Source organism: Microtus pennsylvanicus, chromosome X (genome assembly GCF_037038515.1).
Source record: "Microtus pennsylvanicus isolate mMicPen1 chromosome X, mMicPen1.hap1, whole genome shotgun sequence".
In the NCBI taxonomy this organism is placed as follows: Eukaryota; Metazoa; Chordata; class Mammalia; order Rodentia; family Cricetidae; genus Microtus; species Microtus pennsylvanicus.
In genome coordinates, this window is record NC_134601.1 from 69,994,622 (window position 1) to 70,011,263 (window position 16,642).

A 16,642-nucleotide genomic window follows, 5' to 3' on the forward strand; every position below is an offset into this window, starting at 1 on the left:
AATTTTGATGATGTAAATATAATTAACTTCATATAGATATGATGTGGTATTCAAAGGAATGTGTTTATAACATTGTTCTTTATTAACATGACCAGTTGTTTTGGTCTTAACTCTCAATGAAGAGTAAAATTAAATATATATACTAACATGGAAATAAAAAAAAAACCTAATGCCATTAATTGAAAATTTCAATGTTAGGAATAACAGAACTTTTAGGTATCTTTTATGAGGAGCTTTCCCCGTACTTCTTCCTTTCATATATTTATTGTTGAATTTTCTGCAAAAAAAAAAACTTGTTGCAGCAATTCTCATTATGTTAAAAGAGTTATAAAGCTACTTTAAGTTCGAAATATGTTCCAACTTCACACCCGCTTATCCTATAGTTTTATAGTAGTGTAGTCCTCTACAACATTCTTCTTACTTTGACTGAAAATTAGCATAAATACTTAGCATATGAATTTAGAGAAGACTGTAAATTAGGAACAGTAAAATTAACATAGTCTGTTTTTCCCTGAAGCTATGAAAACTGATAAAATGTGACTTGAAATATTTTTGAGAAGTGCATTTGTTTACATACGTTCAAAGATAGTGCTTATTTTTATGTGATGGCACATAAAATTAAGTATATCATAATTTCAAAATGAATAAAATTATATAAAATCTATTAAGTGTTGATGTTATAAAGTTCCACTGTATGCTATGTAAGTTTTTAATGTGTCCTGCCTTAATTGTCTATTTGGAAAGGGTGTAATAGAATTGAACACAAGATATGATGAAATAGAACCAGGTTTGAACAATACGACTGCTACTTAAGTGGTAGAGGCATAGATATATTAAATTACTTGTTTCTACGCTAAAGCAATCAGTAACTGTATCAATATCTTAAGAAAACAGTTTTTGAAATTGTCTATCGTATAGCTTATATTTTATTCTTTCTTAGTGCTTATGACCTATTGTAACATATTTGCAAAAGAGTTGTACCTGTGTTTTCAGAACCATACAAAAACATAATAAAATATCTGGCAGACAAAAGTTGCTAAATAAGTATTAAATAAGACAATATATCAGTTGGTTGGTTGGTTTTGTTTTATTATGATTTCTTTGTTGGCCTGTTTATTTTCTAAAAAAAAAGGAGAAAAGTAACAAGGAGTTGAATGGCTGAAGAGTTAGAGATGATATTGGAGGAGACAAGGTAGAATAAACTATGAACGGAATGCAGTATATAAAATATTTTCAACTAAAAATAAAGTAATATAAAATGTTCAAATAGATGAATTTTTAAATTTTGTTATTTTTTTATTTTGTGGTTGTATACATGCTAGGGTGAGTATGCACATGTGTGTAAATGTTCATTTGTCCATGTTGCATCTATGAAGGTAAGAGTATATTTTGTAAGAGTCAGTTCTCTCTTTCAACAATAGAAGTCCTAAGGAATAGCCTCAGGTCATGAGTCTTGGTAGTCTAGGGTAGTAATGATCTCAAAAGGATAAGGACTTTTAAGGTTGTTGTTTATTTATTTATTCTTCCTTGAATAACATTAACACAGTGGGTGCCAAGCCCAAACACAAAGGATAACTGTTAGTCTTTTAGAAGGATGAAAAGCTAATGTAGTGACCATTAGCCACAAACAGCTATTCTAACACAAAATATGATTGGCTGGAATTGAGAAGTTTTATATTCATAAATCACATACTTATTTGCAATATACACTGTGAGAAAAAATGGAAACCTCTCCCATTTATAATTTTAAATTAGATATGTGTTAGGTATGTAAAACTTGGGATATATTATGTTAAGTTTTATTTAAAAATTTTGTCTATTTCTTTTTACTTTTCTTCTGAGACAGGGTTTCTCTGTATAACAGCTCTGGTTGTTCTGGAACTTGCTTTGTAGACCAGGTTAATTCAAACTCACAGAGATCTCCCTGTCCTTTGCCTCCCAGGTGCTGGGATTAATGTCATGCACCACCACAACTGGACTCTTAACTTTTTAATAGTACTAGACAATTTAAAATTTCTCTCATTATATTTTCACGTGACTCTATTGATAAAAGATATAACAATACATGCTCTAAATCTCAATGCTCTTTGGCTACAGGTCTTAAAATCAATGCTATCTAAAGACAGTTTTACATAAACATGAATAATTTCTGTGGTACACAAATTTTGCTTTTAAGTAAATTTAAACTTTTTCAGACATATTTAGAACTTTCACAATGTTTATGGCTCATATAAATTGTTCTATTAAACAGTTGCCAATTTGTAATGTCATTTATTTCATGTACCTCTAAATTTTTAAAGGTAAACATACAAATTCAAACTACAAAATTTGAGTAAGGTTTTTTGTTATCACTGGTTTTATTATTATTCAATGCTACACCAAAAGTTTTATCAGAATGATAATAGTGAAGTGTTATAGATATTTTAGACTTTAATAAATGTACTGTCTCCAAAATAGACTCTGTTTTATTTTCTACTCTATTTTTGTATAATAAATAGTTTCAACTTTGCTTCCATTTTTCTTTGTTATAAATACCACTAAAAAGTAATACAATTTTATTAGGAGTTGCATTTTGTCTAGCTTTGTGTTAATATACAATATATAATAAATATTGTAGAATTATCTTGTCATAAATTACCTGAAGAAAACTATTTAGATATTAAAATATTCAAATCCGAATGCTTGATAAGACTTAATACTTTCTGCAAATATTTTTCTATGACATTTTATGTCTATTGTTAGCCATCAAAAAAGCTAACAAAACTTTAGCTGATTTAGTCCTGTGGCATGTTAATATATAGAGGTTTTTGAAATAGTTAAAGAGATCAATTGTAATGTACACATTACAATTAGTAACTTAAAACTCTTTTCATTAATGTTTACCTGTGAAACACATTTTCATTAATGTCTACATAGAAAAAGAGATACTTTATGAAAGACCATGCCTATTCTTCATACAGATGAATTACATTTTGTGTTTATAGAGTCTTAGCAATGAGGCTTTTAGTAAGTGAGCCATTTCAGGAGATTGAGAGAAAACTAATTTGAAAAAGAGAAATGACAGCTCCTCCACATTGGTGACAACCATACAGATAGTAAGGAAATTTCATAAAGTTTGGGGCAGGGTTCTGTTCTTGTCTTTGTAGGAAAATACTGATCTTCAAAAATTCAAGAGACCATGGATGCTTGAATATGGACAGATGGAAAAATAAGTACCCAATAAGGGTCACTAAGAAAATTGATTATGATTTTTAAGAAGAAATGTTAAATATATATATATATATATATATTCATGTATATATTTATATATGTATGTATTTATATTTATGAATATATAGAGTTTTGGAGTTGGACAAGGCTCTGTCCTTTTTTAAATCCAAGCATTCTGTTAAAAGAAAATTCCAGAGTTTCTGTCTCATTTCAGGAGCAGAAAAAAAAAGAATTAAGAAAAAATTTTACTTTTCTTCATATTTATTTTTGTCTTTGTTGTACCTTTCATTGAATATATATGTCAGTGTATGTCTATATAAATAATGCTTAAGTTTTCCATAATGAACAAAGAATTTTTCTGCAGTAATCTTTGAAGTATCTACAAAGAAGATGAGACCCCACAACAACAACTCCACCTGGTTGATACGATATAATGATGCTGATAGCTCTACTACAAGACCTGTTTTGGGTTATCAGCTGGACAAGATGTTTCCAACTTCATTAGCTGAAATGGTGCACATTTTTACAACTTTCTGGCCAGATCTCCACCAAATACTCAGAGACTATTTGCAATTATACCAGACATTAACCTTGGAACTTAACCATCATTTTAATTTCACAAAGAACATTGCCCCCCATGACAGCTGGAAGTAATTCTAGAAGACAACGTCCCCTCTCCCAACAAAGTTTGTCCTCAGGGTTAGAGACATTATTTAGGGGTTGATTATAATTGTTATAGGGTTGGGGTTTGGCGAAATTTATAGGCTCAGAGATCTTCTTGAAAAAAAGGGGGTGAAACTGGATGGGATAATAGATTGGTATAAGCTTACTCACACTAATAATAATAGTGAGTAATAGAATGAATACTTGTGAGTTATTTATAGGCAAGTACATTGATATAGATTCTTGTATATTGGTACAAAGTTAAATTATATTGAATATTGTGTGCATGCATGCTTCTACCTCTGCTTAAACATTTTTATATATTGATATAAATTTATTATAGTGCAATGTACATTTCTACCTCTGATCAAGATACTTATACATTGTTTATATTTGGAGGTCATCCTCGTTTATTGCATAGTTGTTTGTTGTCTTAGTCTTTAAGTTATAGAGGTTTTAAGAATTATAGATCAATAATCATCCATGTTTGTCATACTTATAGTTAGACTAATCAGGTTCTTTAGCTACAGATTATATTCTTCATAGAGAGGTAATCTTCAACCACTTCAAAGAGCTGTAGAAAATGTCATTTTATTTTTTAAATATTTATTTATTTATTATGTATGCAATATTCAGTCTGTGTGTATGCCTGCAGGCCAGAAGAGGGCACTAGACTTTTCATAACATAGAGTTCTGTTGAAATGACACTCAATTGCTCCTGCCAGCACCAATCTATTCCCGAAAGAATGTTGAGTACAGAAGACACTCCACTTGGAGCTTGTTTCCTTCTTGGCAAAACTGGCCTTTGGGCAAAGAAATGCCCATGCCTCAACTAGTGAAAAGATACATATTATCCAGAAATGGATAAGCCGGACTGTCAAATCTTGTGAAGACAGGGTAAGACGGTTTTGAAATTTTTGTCTTTTAAAATGGTCTGTCAGTTTTTCTAGGCCTTAGTCAAAGTTGTTTGCTTCAACATTGCAAATGAGACTTTTGGGTGATTGCCCAGGTTGTCTCTGTCATTTGTTGCACATTTTGGAAGTTGCTTGATTGCACTTCCTGCTTACTCAAGTAGTATTATTTCCCTTCTCATATCTTCGATAGGGTTGAAGACTAGATAATTGCAGTTACTTTCCTCTCATGACTTGGCCAAGTTATTTATTATACAAGACTTAAGCTAGTTAGGATAAGATATTTGTTTTTATTGTATATAATTTTGTATTAGGCTTAGAATTCTCTTATTTAAATGAAAGGGGGGGTGCTGTAGGAAGGTTTGCAGCTTGTGGTTACTAGCTTACTGGGGCATGGCCTCTTATACTATATTTGAGCATGCAGACCCTGCCTCTGCCCCTTCTTCCTTTGCCCTGGCTGCTCATTCGTTCAGATTGTTGGATTGCTGGATTCCATCTCTGTCCACCATCCAAGCAGAGAATTCTAATTTGTGAGTTAACCCTAAATAAATGACTATCTATTTCTCAATTCTGAGCTAGTGTGGGATTTCTTTTAAGCATCCATTCATCAGAGCTTACATATGAAAGTGTGATGAGAATGACAAATGTTTGCTGTACAACAACATACACAAATATTTGCATATATGAATACCAAATAGTGTCAAGTTCTATGTATTTGAATTACAGTATTATATTTCTGGACATGTGGTTACTACAACCTTTAAAATGAAATAAATGAATCTGTGGAATTATCTCAATTGGTTGAATTCTTGTCTAGTATACACAAAGCCTTGGTTTCAGTCTTTAGCACCACACACATCAGATGTTATAGTTTATGTTTGTAATCTCAGCACCCTTCTAAGTTTTATGATTAAGTTTCTAAGATTATGCTCTGGTATATGTTGTGTTCAAGGACAGATTTGGTTATGAATAGAAGAAGGCAGGAGGGATAAATCACAAAGAGAAAAAGAGGGAAGTAAGAGAAGAAAATGGATAGAGAAGAAAGGAAACAAATAAATGTAGGTTTTTTAATGTTAAATGACTTCACTGAGTGTACTCATATAGACAGGTATAATACAATCATCAGAATATATGTGGTAATAACTTATATTCAAATTCTCATTCCACTATACCTCTATAAAGAGTTTATGAAGGCACATTGCTGAGTAAAATAAGTAAGGCACAGAAAGCCAGTTATGGCATGTTTTCATATCCATGAAAGAATACAATAATGCAGAAAAGGAGATTAGGTACCAGAACAAGGATTCTGGAAAACGGTTTTTCTTTTGAGTTTTTCAAGATGAGGTTTCTGTTTGCTTAGAATGTCAATGCAATATTGATTTCAACTTTCAAGCTTTTAAAACAAAATTAATTAAAAATTTTGGATCACAGTAAAACAAAAGAAAAGCCATTTTCAAATATAAAATGAAAAATGAGCATAAATATGTGAGGCATTCAAAATATCCAATAACAGTTTTAAATTCTATAAACAAAAATTTAAAATTATATACCTTTTAACTGGTTGCTTAAATTTCATGTTTAAAAATACTGGTTGTTTTTATCTTATTTTATATTAGGGGAGCTTTACAAATATTTTTAATATCTGAAGCAAGCAGTTAAATTTTAAATGGTTTTACACTTTAAAAAGTTCTTAAAACACAAATAAATTCATTTTGAAATGTAACATGCATTTTAGTGAAGTTTTGTATTTGTTTCTACTGTACCTTTCTTTAGTCCAGGAATGAAAGCTAAAAAGAGATTTGTATAAACTTAAACAATATATATTTTCTTTTCTTTTGAAAATACTATATACTATAACATATAAATTACATTAGAATAAATTACATGATTTTCCATTTATTCTCAACCTAATTTCTCAGAGTCTATGTTAATGTAAAGAATATTTAAATTTATTAATTTTGTCTTTTGCAGTTTGCATGACTGGTGTTTGACCAAGCTTATGTGATATGTTGCACTTTCAGCATGCAATATTTGTCTTTAACAAATGGCTATGTGCTTGTAACCATTAGTTAGTAGCTCAGTGTTTTGCAGGAAATAAATACAATTCCAACTTCATTAACTGTGAAAGGAATATACAGTACATGATTACAATGCCAATTTATTTATATAAATCTCTACTAGAAACATAGTAATCAAAAATCAGCATGTTTTACCAAGGGTTCTCTGTCTCCAATTTCTAGTAATAAAAATAAAGATAACTGACAAAAATCAATAGACAATAGCATGACAGTGGTTCAGTAAAATTGTTCTTATTATTGTTTAAGAAAATTTTCCTAGAACTGTCCTCTTAACTAAATATATACATTATTTCATACAATTAAAGTTGGTGATTCAAGTATATTCTAATAATATTCTAGATAAAAATAGGATTAAAATTTTAATTAATATTCTCTCAAAGACACAATGACATCATGTTTCAGAACAAGTAATCAAGTCTAATTTTAAAATAAATAGCTTAAAGTAATAACATATTAGGTTTCTATCAATCTATATAGATGGTTATCTTGTTTATTATTTGTAAAATTTTAAATGTACAGTAAAACTTATTATTCACTTCTGTTTTAGTATGTATATACATATATATATATATATTTAAATGTTTACATATAGATAAAAACATAAAAGACAAGCAAATTGAAATTGCATAAAACCTACATTAATTAAAACTGAGCTAGTTCCAAATGAGACATAAAATTAAGGGAGTAAAAGTAGGTAAAAAAACAAACAAACATAAGAGCAAATGGTAGTATGAAAGCAATATTTTTATAAAATCACATGAATTAATAAAAGAAGATTGTTGACTATTTTTTAGTGGCATTGGGATATCACAACACATTTATTTTCCCTCACAAGAAATAATGCAATTTAAAACTTATCAAGTGCTAAAAAAGAAAAGAAAAATAATAGTTTTTCCCAAAGATACTTAGTATAAGATTGATATTTTAAATAAAATCCTAAAATTCTATACAATTAATTAATTGAATTCTTGGGGAAGATTCACCTGCAAACACACACAATGAAACATAATTCCATTCATTATTACAATAAACAATTAATACACATGTTATCTCAGTATTATTTGTGCATTTCTTACAATGAAATGGAAAATTAGAAATAAAATACTTGCTTTTAACTTCTAAGGTAAAATTACAATGTAGTCTTGTCCTTAATGATCTGAATTCAGTTATTTGGTAATTTAAAAGTTCAAAATGAAAGGGATGTGTGGAGATAGACTTGCTTCTAGGGCTCTGGATGTTTATTTTTTTTGCCTTAAATATGCCTTTTATTTAGGGAAGATTACAAGAATATGAAACATGATATTTCATAAATTATTTGATCCCAGGATAACAGTGAGTATACACTGACAATACCTTTGTGTTTGCATATCAATATTCTATTTATAGATTACACATTACTAATGCAATTTCCATGAAAGGTTCCAGAAAAGGAATTGGCATCCCCTGCTTTGAAGTGGTGTTTTAGAATTCTGTGTGTAGATTACTAAGGAAGCCAGTTGTGTGCAGCCATACTCTAGGGATGATTTTCTTTTTTTTAATTTTTATTGTGCTCTACATTTGTCTCTGCTCCTCTCTCTACCTCTCCTTTCCCCTCCAACCCTCTTTCAAGGTCCTCATGCTTCCAATTTACCTGCATCCCAAGTGCTTGGATTAAAGACATGTGCCACTGCTGCCTTCTGGATTTTTTTTAATAATTAAAAAGTTTAATAAATATCAAAACAAAAGCCAAAGAGAAACCAAGTGTTTTAAAATAATATAGTCAAGACCATTGTTTCCCTAACCTAAAAAGTGAAAATTGCCTAACCTAAAAAGTGAAAATTGATTTACTCAAATCAAACTGACCAACTTTCATTAAATCTCAAGAGAATAATGATTATTCCATGTAAAGATTTCCTTATAAAGGTTGGGTTGGCAGATAGACACCAGAAAATGGAAAGATCTCCCATGCTTTTGGGTAGGTAGAATTAACATAGTAAAATTGGAATTTGTATCAAAAGCAATCTTCAGATTCAATGCAATGTTCACTAAAATTCCAGCAAAATTCTCCGTGGATCTCAAAAGAACAATTGGCAACTTCATATGGAAAAAAAACCCACAAAACCCAGGATCGCCAAAACAAGCCTATATGACAAAGGAACTTCTGGAAGCATCACAAGCTCTCACGTAGAGTTACAATAATGAAAACAGGCTAATAATAGACATAAAAACAGACAGGATATGTTGGCGTAAAAACAAACAGGAAGACCAATGAAATCAAATCAAAGACCCAGATATCAATCCACACTAAGAATACCTGATTTTTGACAAAGAAGCTAAAAATATTAAGTGGAATAAAAAAACATTTTCAATGAATGATTCTGGCATAACTGGATATCAACATGTAGAAGAATGCAAATAGATCCCTATTTATTGCCATGCTCAATACTCAAGAACAAATGGATCAAAGACCTCAACATAAAACCAACCAAACTGAATTGATTTGGGAAGTCCTCCCTGTATATGTGCTTCTTTTATTGGATAATGAATAAAGAAGCTGCCTGGGCCTATAAAATGGCAGAATAGAACAAGATAGAAATTCTAAGCAGAGATAGAAGAGAAAAGAAGGTGGAGTCAGGGATATGCCACATAGCTGCCGAAGGACACAGACATCCTAGAACCTTACCAGAACCTTAAATATATTTAACCTCATTGTAAAATATAAAATAATTGGAATGGGTTAATTTAAGCTGTAAGAGTTAATTAATAAAAAGCCTAAGATTTGGCCAAACATTATTGTAATTAATATAGTTTTTCTGTTATTATTTGGGTCTGAGCATCTGGGAGGCAAAGAAGCAGTCTCCACTTACACTGAACCTCATATAAGACAAAGTGGAAAGTACATTTGAACGCATTGGCATAGGAGATCACTTGCTAAGTATAACTCCAGTAGCACAGACACTGATAGTAACAATTAAATGTGATCTCCTGAAACCAAGAAACTTCTGTCAACAGCCGAATCTCAAATGGCTGAAAGACACTTAAGGAAAATCTCTTGACATCCTTAGCTAACAGAGAAATGTAAATCAAAACAATTCTGAGATTCCATCTTAAACCTGTCAGATTGGCCAAGATAGAAAACATTGATGACAGCATAGGCTGGAGAGGGTGTGGGATAAGTGCAACATTCCTCTATTTTTGGTAGGAGTGCCTCTTTGGAAATTAGTATGGTGATTTCTCAGAAAGTTGGGAATAATCTACTTCAAGACTCAGTAATACCATGGTTTGGTATGTACCCAAAGAATGCTCAATCACACCACAAGGACATTTACTCAGCGATGTTCATAGCAGCATTACTTGTCATAGCCAGAACTTTGAATACAACCTAGATGCCCCTCAACTGAATACTGGATAAAGAAATGGTGGTCCATTTACACAATAGAGTACTGCACAGTGGTAAAAAGTTATGGCAGCTTGAAATTTGCATGCAAATGGATAGATCTAGAAAAAAACATATTGAGTGAGGTAACCCAAATCCAGAAAGACAAATATAATATGTATTCAGTCATATGTGGCTTCTAGACATACATCAAAGAAAAAAAAAAAAACAACCTACAGTCCACAATACCAGACTGCCTAGCCAACAAATAGGGTCTTAAGACATACATGAATCTACATAGGAAGGAGAAAAAGACAATATCTCCTGAATAAATTAAGAGCACTGGGGTCTTGGGAGTGGGCAGAAGGGGAGGAGGGAAGGGCATGGATTGGAGAAACATGTGTAGCTCAACAAAAACAAAAAAAATTAAAATAAGAAAAATAAGTAAAGGAAAAAAGGTTTTTTTTTTCATCATACTCTGATGAAACACTTGAAATAACAACATAAAAATTTCAGATGGTAATTCTTTCATCATATAAAGCAATATATTTAAGACTATAATAACACAATACAACATATATAAAATTATGATGTCTGCATTATATAAAATAAATTTAAAAAACAACATCATACCAACTCATTGTATACACACACACACACACACACACACACACACACATATATATATATATATATATATATATATATATATATATATATAAAATAAATAGAAGAAAATAATTTGAAAGGGAGAAAAGGGGTACAAGAGAGACTGTGAAGGAAGAAAAGGAAGGGGAAAATGATGTAATTATATTAAATATATATATATATTTAAAAATTAGTCATACACATTTTTGGAATCATCCACATTATTCTATATTTTTTTATTTATCGACATCTACATCTACACATCTTTATCTATATCTATATTTTTGTTTTTGAAGACAGGGTTTCTTTATATAACAACTCCAACTGTCCTGAATCTTGCTTCTAAGACTAGGCTGACCTCAAACTTACTGAGATCTGCTTGCATCTACCTGCAGTGTGCTTGTTTTAGATATTTTATCATTAAGAAAAATATGAAGCTTTTCCTCTGAGATGTTATAGTCTTAAAGATTAATGAGTAAATCAAATTTTTTTCTGATGAAGGTAATTAAATGTAATATTTATCAACAACTATATGTTCAGTAGTCTTAATATTTAATATAACTATATTTTACACAATAATAAAGGTATCATTAAACTTCAATATAAATATAATTTTAAATAATAATGAAGATGAATATATTTATTAATAAAAATTTGTTTTAAACAATTCTATGTATGTAGTGTGTTCTGGTTTTCTTTCCTCTTTCTTTTTTGCAATGACTGTACATGTGTGCCCCCCAGCCAAAATGGGTAACAGCATGTATTTAGGTAAGAGGACAACTTGCAGAAGTAGGGCTTCTCTTTCCCCAAGGAGAGTGGATTCTGGGGATGAAAATTAAGTTTAGTTTCAAGCTTCCTTTTTACATCATATCCTCTCACTAACTTCTTTACATTCGTTTTAATAATAAGATTTTTTTAAACTGTGAGGTGTTTTATAAATCAGGTATAATCTGTACATATAAAAATGTAACAATAATATAAAATTGTATGGTGATATGCATGCGTAGTTTGACTACACTGAATATATATATAATTTTTTCTTACTTTCAGTACTTGTGAAGAGACTTCTACACAATATTGAATTCTTATCTTTTATAACTGTAGTTTTAAAATTATTTTTGAATATATGATCTAAATAAATACTTCATTAATATAAAAATTGAAATACCTAGACTATTTGCAATTCAAAATTAAAGGAGCACATATTTTAAGGTAGAATATGCAATTCCTAATTAAGTTATATAAATATTAATAGTTTATTGAGAATACCGTAACAGCATGGTATATTACACTATGCTTGTTTATTTTCATAATCCTAGAACAAATATCTACATTTTCAATATGCATTAAATATCCTGAAACAAATCACAGCTGCTCCTATATTGTTCCAGATAGGAGTCTTCTGTTGAGGGAGTTCATTTCAATCAAGGTGTTCTAAAGTTTTAGAATACCTTTGAAGTGCTGAGGGAGGATCTACTCAGCCTGATCATACAAATCACTGTAAAGATCCATTTGGTGACATGTGTCAAAACCAGACTACTCCCTTATACTGGACAAAAAATGAAAATCCTTAATTGGTTAACAGGGGTCACCATAGAATTGGCAAGATGTACACATATACTTGTCAGGAATTTATAATTTCTGATTACTTTAATAAAGTAATTACGTCTGAAGCTGTTCTAGAATCTAAAATTTAAGTCCTAAAAATTAACATTTAAGGGAAGCAGTTTTACAACAAATACTATCCCATTTCTTTGGAAATAACTTAAAATTTAAATATTTTTTATACATAATTGAATATTTGACAATGGAGTCAAGTGAAGAATAATATTTACTACTATGTATAGCAATATTTATTATACTTAAAACATTATATACAAATTTTAGAATAATTTATAATATAGAGGAAAAAGTAAATGAATCGATATGCATATGTAACTTTAAGCCTTAGGCATATTCTCAAATTTTATGAACTAACTTTTGAGAATACATTTTTAATTTATTTTCTTATGCCAAGCCTCTGAGTTGAGTACATAAGATCACATAATGCAGCAGAAGAACTGCAAAAAAAGATAAGAGTTGTAGACTTGAAGATTAGAATGCTAAATTAATAGACTAATATCTAATTTTCTTTGAAAATTCTAAATTTAAAAATGATAATATTTTCCCTGAAGATCTAATTTTTTATTGACATAGAGTTCAAATCACTCCTGTATCTTTTCTACTGATCACATGACTAACAAGTTATATAGCTATTATAATTTTCTAGAGTAAATGGGCTTCAAAACAATAAAACAGTTGGGCACAAATCACATTTTTGTTTGAATTGTGTGAAAGGTAAAGACTACAAACATAAATGCTGGATGAAGGTCATTCACATAATGAGCATCTAGATTTTAGTGAAGTAAATTTTGAAAATATATGCTTACTTCTTCTATAAGGTATAAATTTCTCTGTATTTTGTTTTGTCATAAATGTTGCAAGGGTACTTTCTCAAAGAAGCAATCATTTCAAGACCATAAACAGAAAAATTGTGTTCCTTTGATTATGAAAATAACAAAATTTTTTATTCATTTCAGGAAATAACTAACCACCATTATCCATATTAAAACAACTTTGGTTGACCATGCTCATGCTGTAGCATACTATCAAATGTTCCTCTTCATCCATAGACCAAAGCTATATAGAGAAATGCTTAAGATGAACTCATTTTCTCATTCCTTACATCTCACTTCTCTCACAGTTATTTATCATCTGCACTTTCTGCCCTGTTATTGATAAGAACTCTTTTAACAGCTATAGCACAAGCACGCTAAACTAATTTGTCATGTAGAAAATGATCATACATTTCAAAAGCTAAAAGATGAATATTAAAATATATTTAGCATAACAATGAATATAAAGATGAGATATCAGTGTCTGTAGTAAGTCCTAAGTTTATCATGTGAGCAATAATACAATATTGTATCATGTGAACAATACAAAAGTTTGTTATATTATATTACACAAATATCTCTATTTATATATTTAATATATATTAGACATATTTGACATAATTTGAAAGAGTACTAGGAATTTATTTCTGCTTAAAATTGCATCATGGGAATATATTATTCTACTCAGCATCCTTAGTACATGTGAAGAAATAAGTTTAGAACAAATGACATAACATTTAACTTAAACAACAATGTAGAGTATAATTAGAATTTGAATGCATGTTTGTGGAGGCAAAATACCATTTACTGTGGAAAAATACCTTGCACCAGTCATCTTCTAAAATCATGCAAGTCTTTCAGCAATGACATTGGGATACCATCCCAGCCACAGAACCTTTAATTGGTAATTTGTTCTGCCTCCAAGTTGTGCGTGGGTAGGGGGTGTTGCATTTTGGAGAGTGGCCAACCAATGACACCTCCAACTCGAGGCCCATGCACTGAGAGAGGGAACTCAAGCCTGAGACCATGTTGATGATGGTCAGGAACCAAAGGATGGACAGCACTGAGACCCAAAAAGAGTAGCAAATAGGACTAATGTGGTAGTTTAGATGTATATGAACCCATAATCTCATAGAGAATTGTACTACTAGGAGGCATGTCTTTGTTGGAGTAGGTATGGCCTGGTTGCGTAAAGCATATCACTTTGGAGGTAGTCTTTGAGGTCTCATATATGCTCTAGCTATGACCACTATCTCAGTTAATTTCCTATTGACTCTGGAACAAGATATAGCTTCTTTTCTACTCCCACTTCCTTCTCCAGGACCATGTCTGCCTGCATGCCATCAAGTTGCACCATGATGATAATGGACTAAACCTCTGAAAATATAATATACTCCAATTAAATAATTGTCTCTCTTAAGAGTTGCCATGGTCATGCATAGTGTCTCTTTATAGCAATACAAATTCTAATTAAGAAAGAAGTTGGTATCAGTTACTGGATATTTCTGAAATTGGCTTGACAATGCTTTTGTTTGGAGAAATTTAGTACTTGAATTAGAAAAGGAGTCAAATGATTTATGTTTTGTTTAATGGGCTATACTAGGAACATGGATGGCAATGATGCTGAGAAAGTTTTGAACTGGGCAGGACTTGCTCAAGTGGCTTCATAAGAGAATAATTGTATTATGTTGTCCGGATATCATTCCTGTGATATTTTGGAGAAGCAAATGGATGACTTTTACTGTTGTCTGAAAAATCTGCCTGAGGCTTAAGTGAAGAATTTGGAAATAATTCCATTGAACGTGTAAATCTCAAAAAACATAATATAGATTATGTCATGTGGTTATTAGTGGTAACTCTAAGGAAGATTTATAATGAAAAGGAGCAAGCTGGTCAGGGTATATTGCACAATATAAACTCTGAGGAGAAAAGGAGAACCAGAAAGTGGAATACAGCTGAGTCCTGTGGTGAAGGAGATAAACAAATAAGAAATAGGATAAGATGAGTGGTGACTTCAGGGCAAGATTCCATAAAGCTAAGTTTTATACTTGTGAAAAGGAACTAAAGAAAAGTTTAAAGAGAGCTGTGGTGGAACATGCCTTTAATCCCAGAACTCTGAAGGCAGAGGTTAGTGAAACTTTGAGTTTGAGACTTGGCTATTTGTAAGATGCAAGAAGTAATTGCCATTGTCTGACCCCAGTAAGTAGCAGGATATGACATCTTCAGCCATAAGATTATGGAGTTAAAGATAGAAGAAAAGACCTATAGAATTTGATTCTGAGACTAAGAATGACCTCTGAGGCTAGCCACATGTCAGGGATGTTCCTGAATGGAGACCTTGAAAGGACATCGGGTGAAGTTGCAAATGGAAGCCTGAATTGCCTTTAAGTCCCCAAGATATTGAAAATGTCATAGACGTGGAATACCTGCAAAGGAGAGCTGTTCACAGGGATTGGAACCAGCACAAGATAAAAAAGTATGTTTTACTCAACAAAATTGAAAGGATTTGGAGATCTGAATGAGTGTTTTGACATCAGACATGGAGATGTAGAGCTTGGAGTTTGCCCAACTGATTTATGGTCTTTCTTTGGTCCAATATTTCTTTACTTTGTTCCCTTTCCTATGCTTTGGAATTCTAATGTATACCCTGTGCTATCTATTATATGTTGGATATATATGGTCTGTTTTTTTTTTTTTTTATTTTATAGGGGAATACAGTGGAAATTTCATGAAGAGACTTTGCACTTTAAAACATTGTTAAGACTATGATTGACTTTGGAGACATTTTAAGTTAGACTAAATATAATTTGCATCATAATATTGTTAAAAATTTTATGGTGGCCAGGAGTGGAATGTGTTAATTTGAATGTGATTGATTTCCATAATCTCATAGGGAATGGGAGGTATAGTTTTATTGGAATAGGTATGGCTTTGTTGTAGGAAGGGTGTCACTGTGGAGGTGGCTTTTGAGGTTTCATATATGCACAAGCCATGTCCAATATTTCAGCTTCTTCCTGTCACCTCTACATTACAGATTTATCTTCTTCTCCACTCTCAGCTCCTTCTCATGCACCATGTCTGCCACCATGCTGCCATGTTGTACAACAATGATAATGCACTAAATATCTAAAACTGTAAGCAACCCCAATTTAATAATTTAATAATGTAATTATTTAATTAAATAATTTAAATAGTTGCTGAACTTTTCAAACAAAATCATTTGAAAACATAATTTTTTATAGTATACTGAAAGATAATTAAGGACATTACTGTGCTGATTGAAAAAGCACATGAAACTTTGATAATAGATATGTTAACAACCTTAAGAAAGTTCAAAAGCAA

At 31.0% G+C, this 16,642-nt stretch overlaps 1 protein-coding gene across 2 annotated transcripts in view; it reads right to left on the minus strand.

Annotated features, from left to right (window-relative positions):
• Nucleotides 1-16,642, minus strand: part of Pcdh11x (protocadherin 11 X-linked) — a 607,940-nt gene that overhangs the window by 61,891 nt on the left and 529,407 nt on the right. The window contains exon 7 of one of the 2 annotated variants that reach the window (XM_075957256.1): nucleotides 6,548-6,571. The exons of the other annotated variant lie outside the window; for it this stretch is intronic. Within the exon in view, the coding sequence (XP_075813371.1) occupies nucleotides 6,548-6,571 (24 nt within the window). The remainder of the gene's footprint in view (nucleotides 1-6,547; nucleotides 6,572-16,642) is intronic. 2 annotated transcript variants of the gene reach the window in all.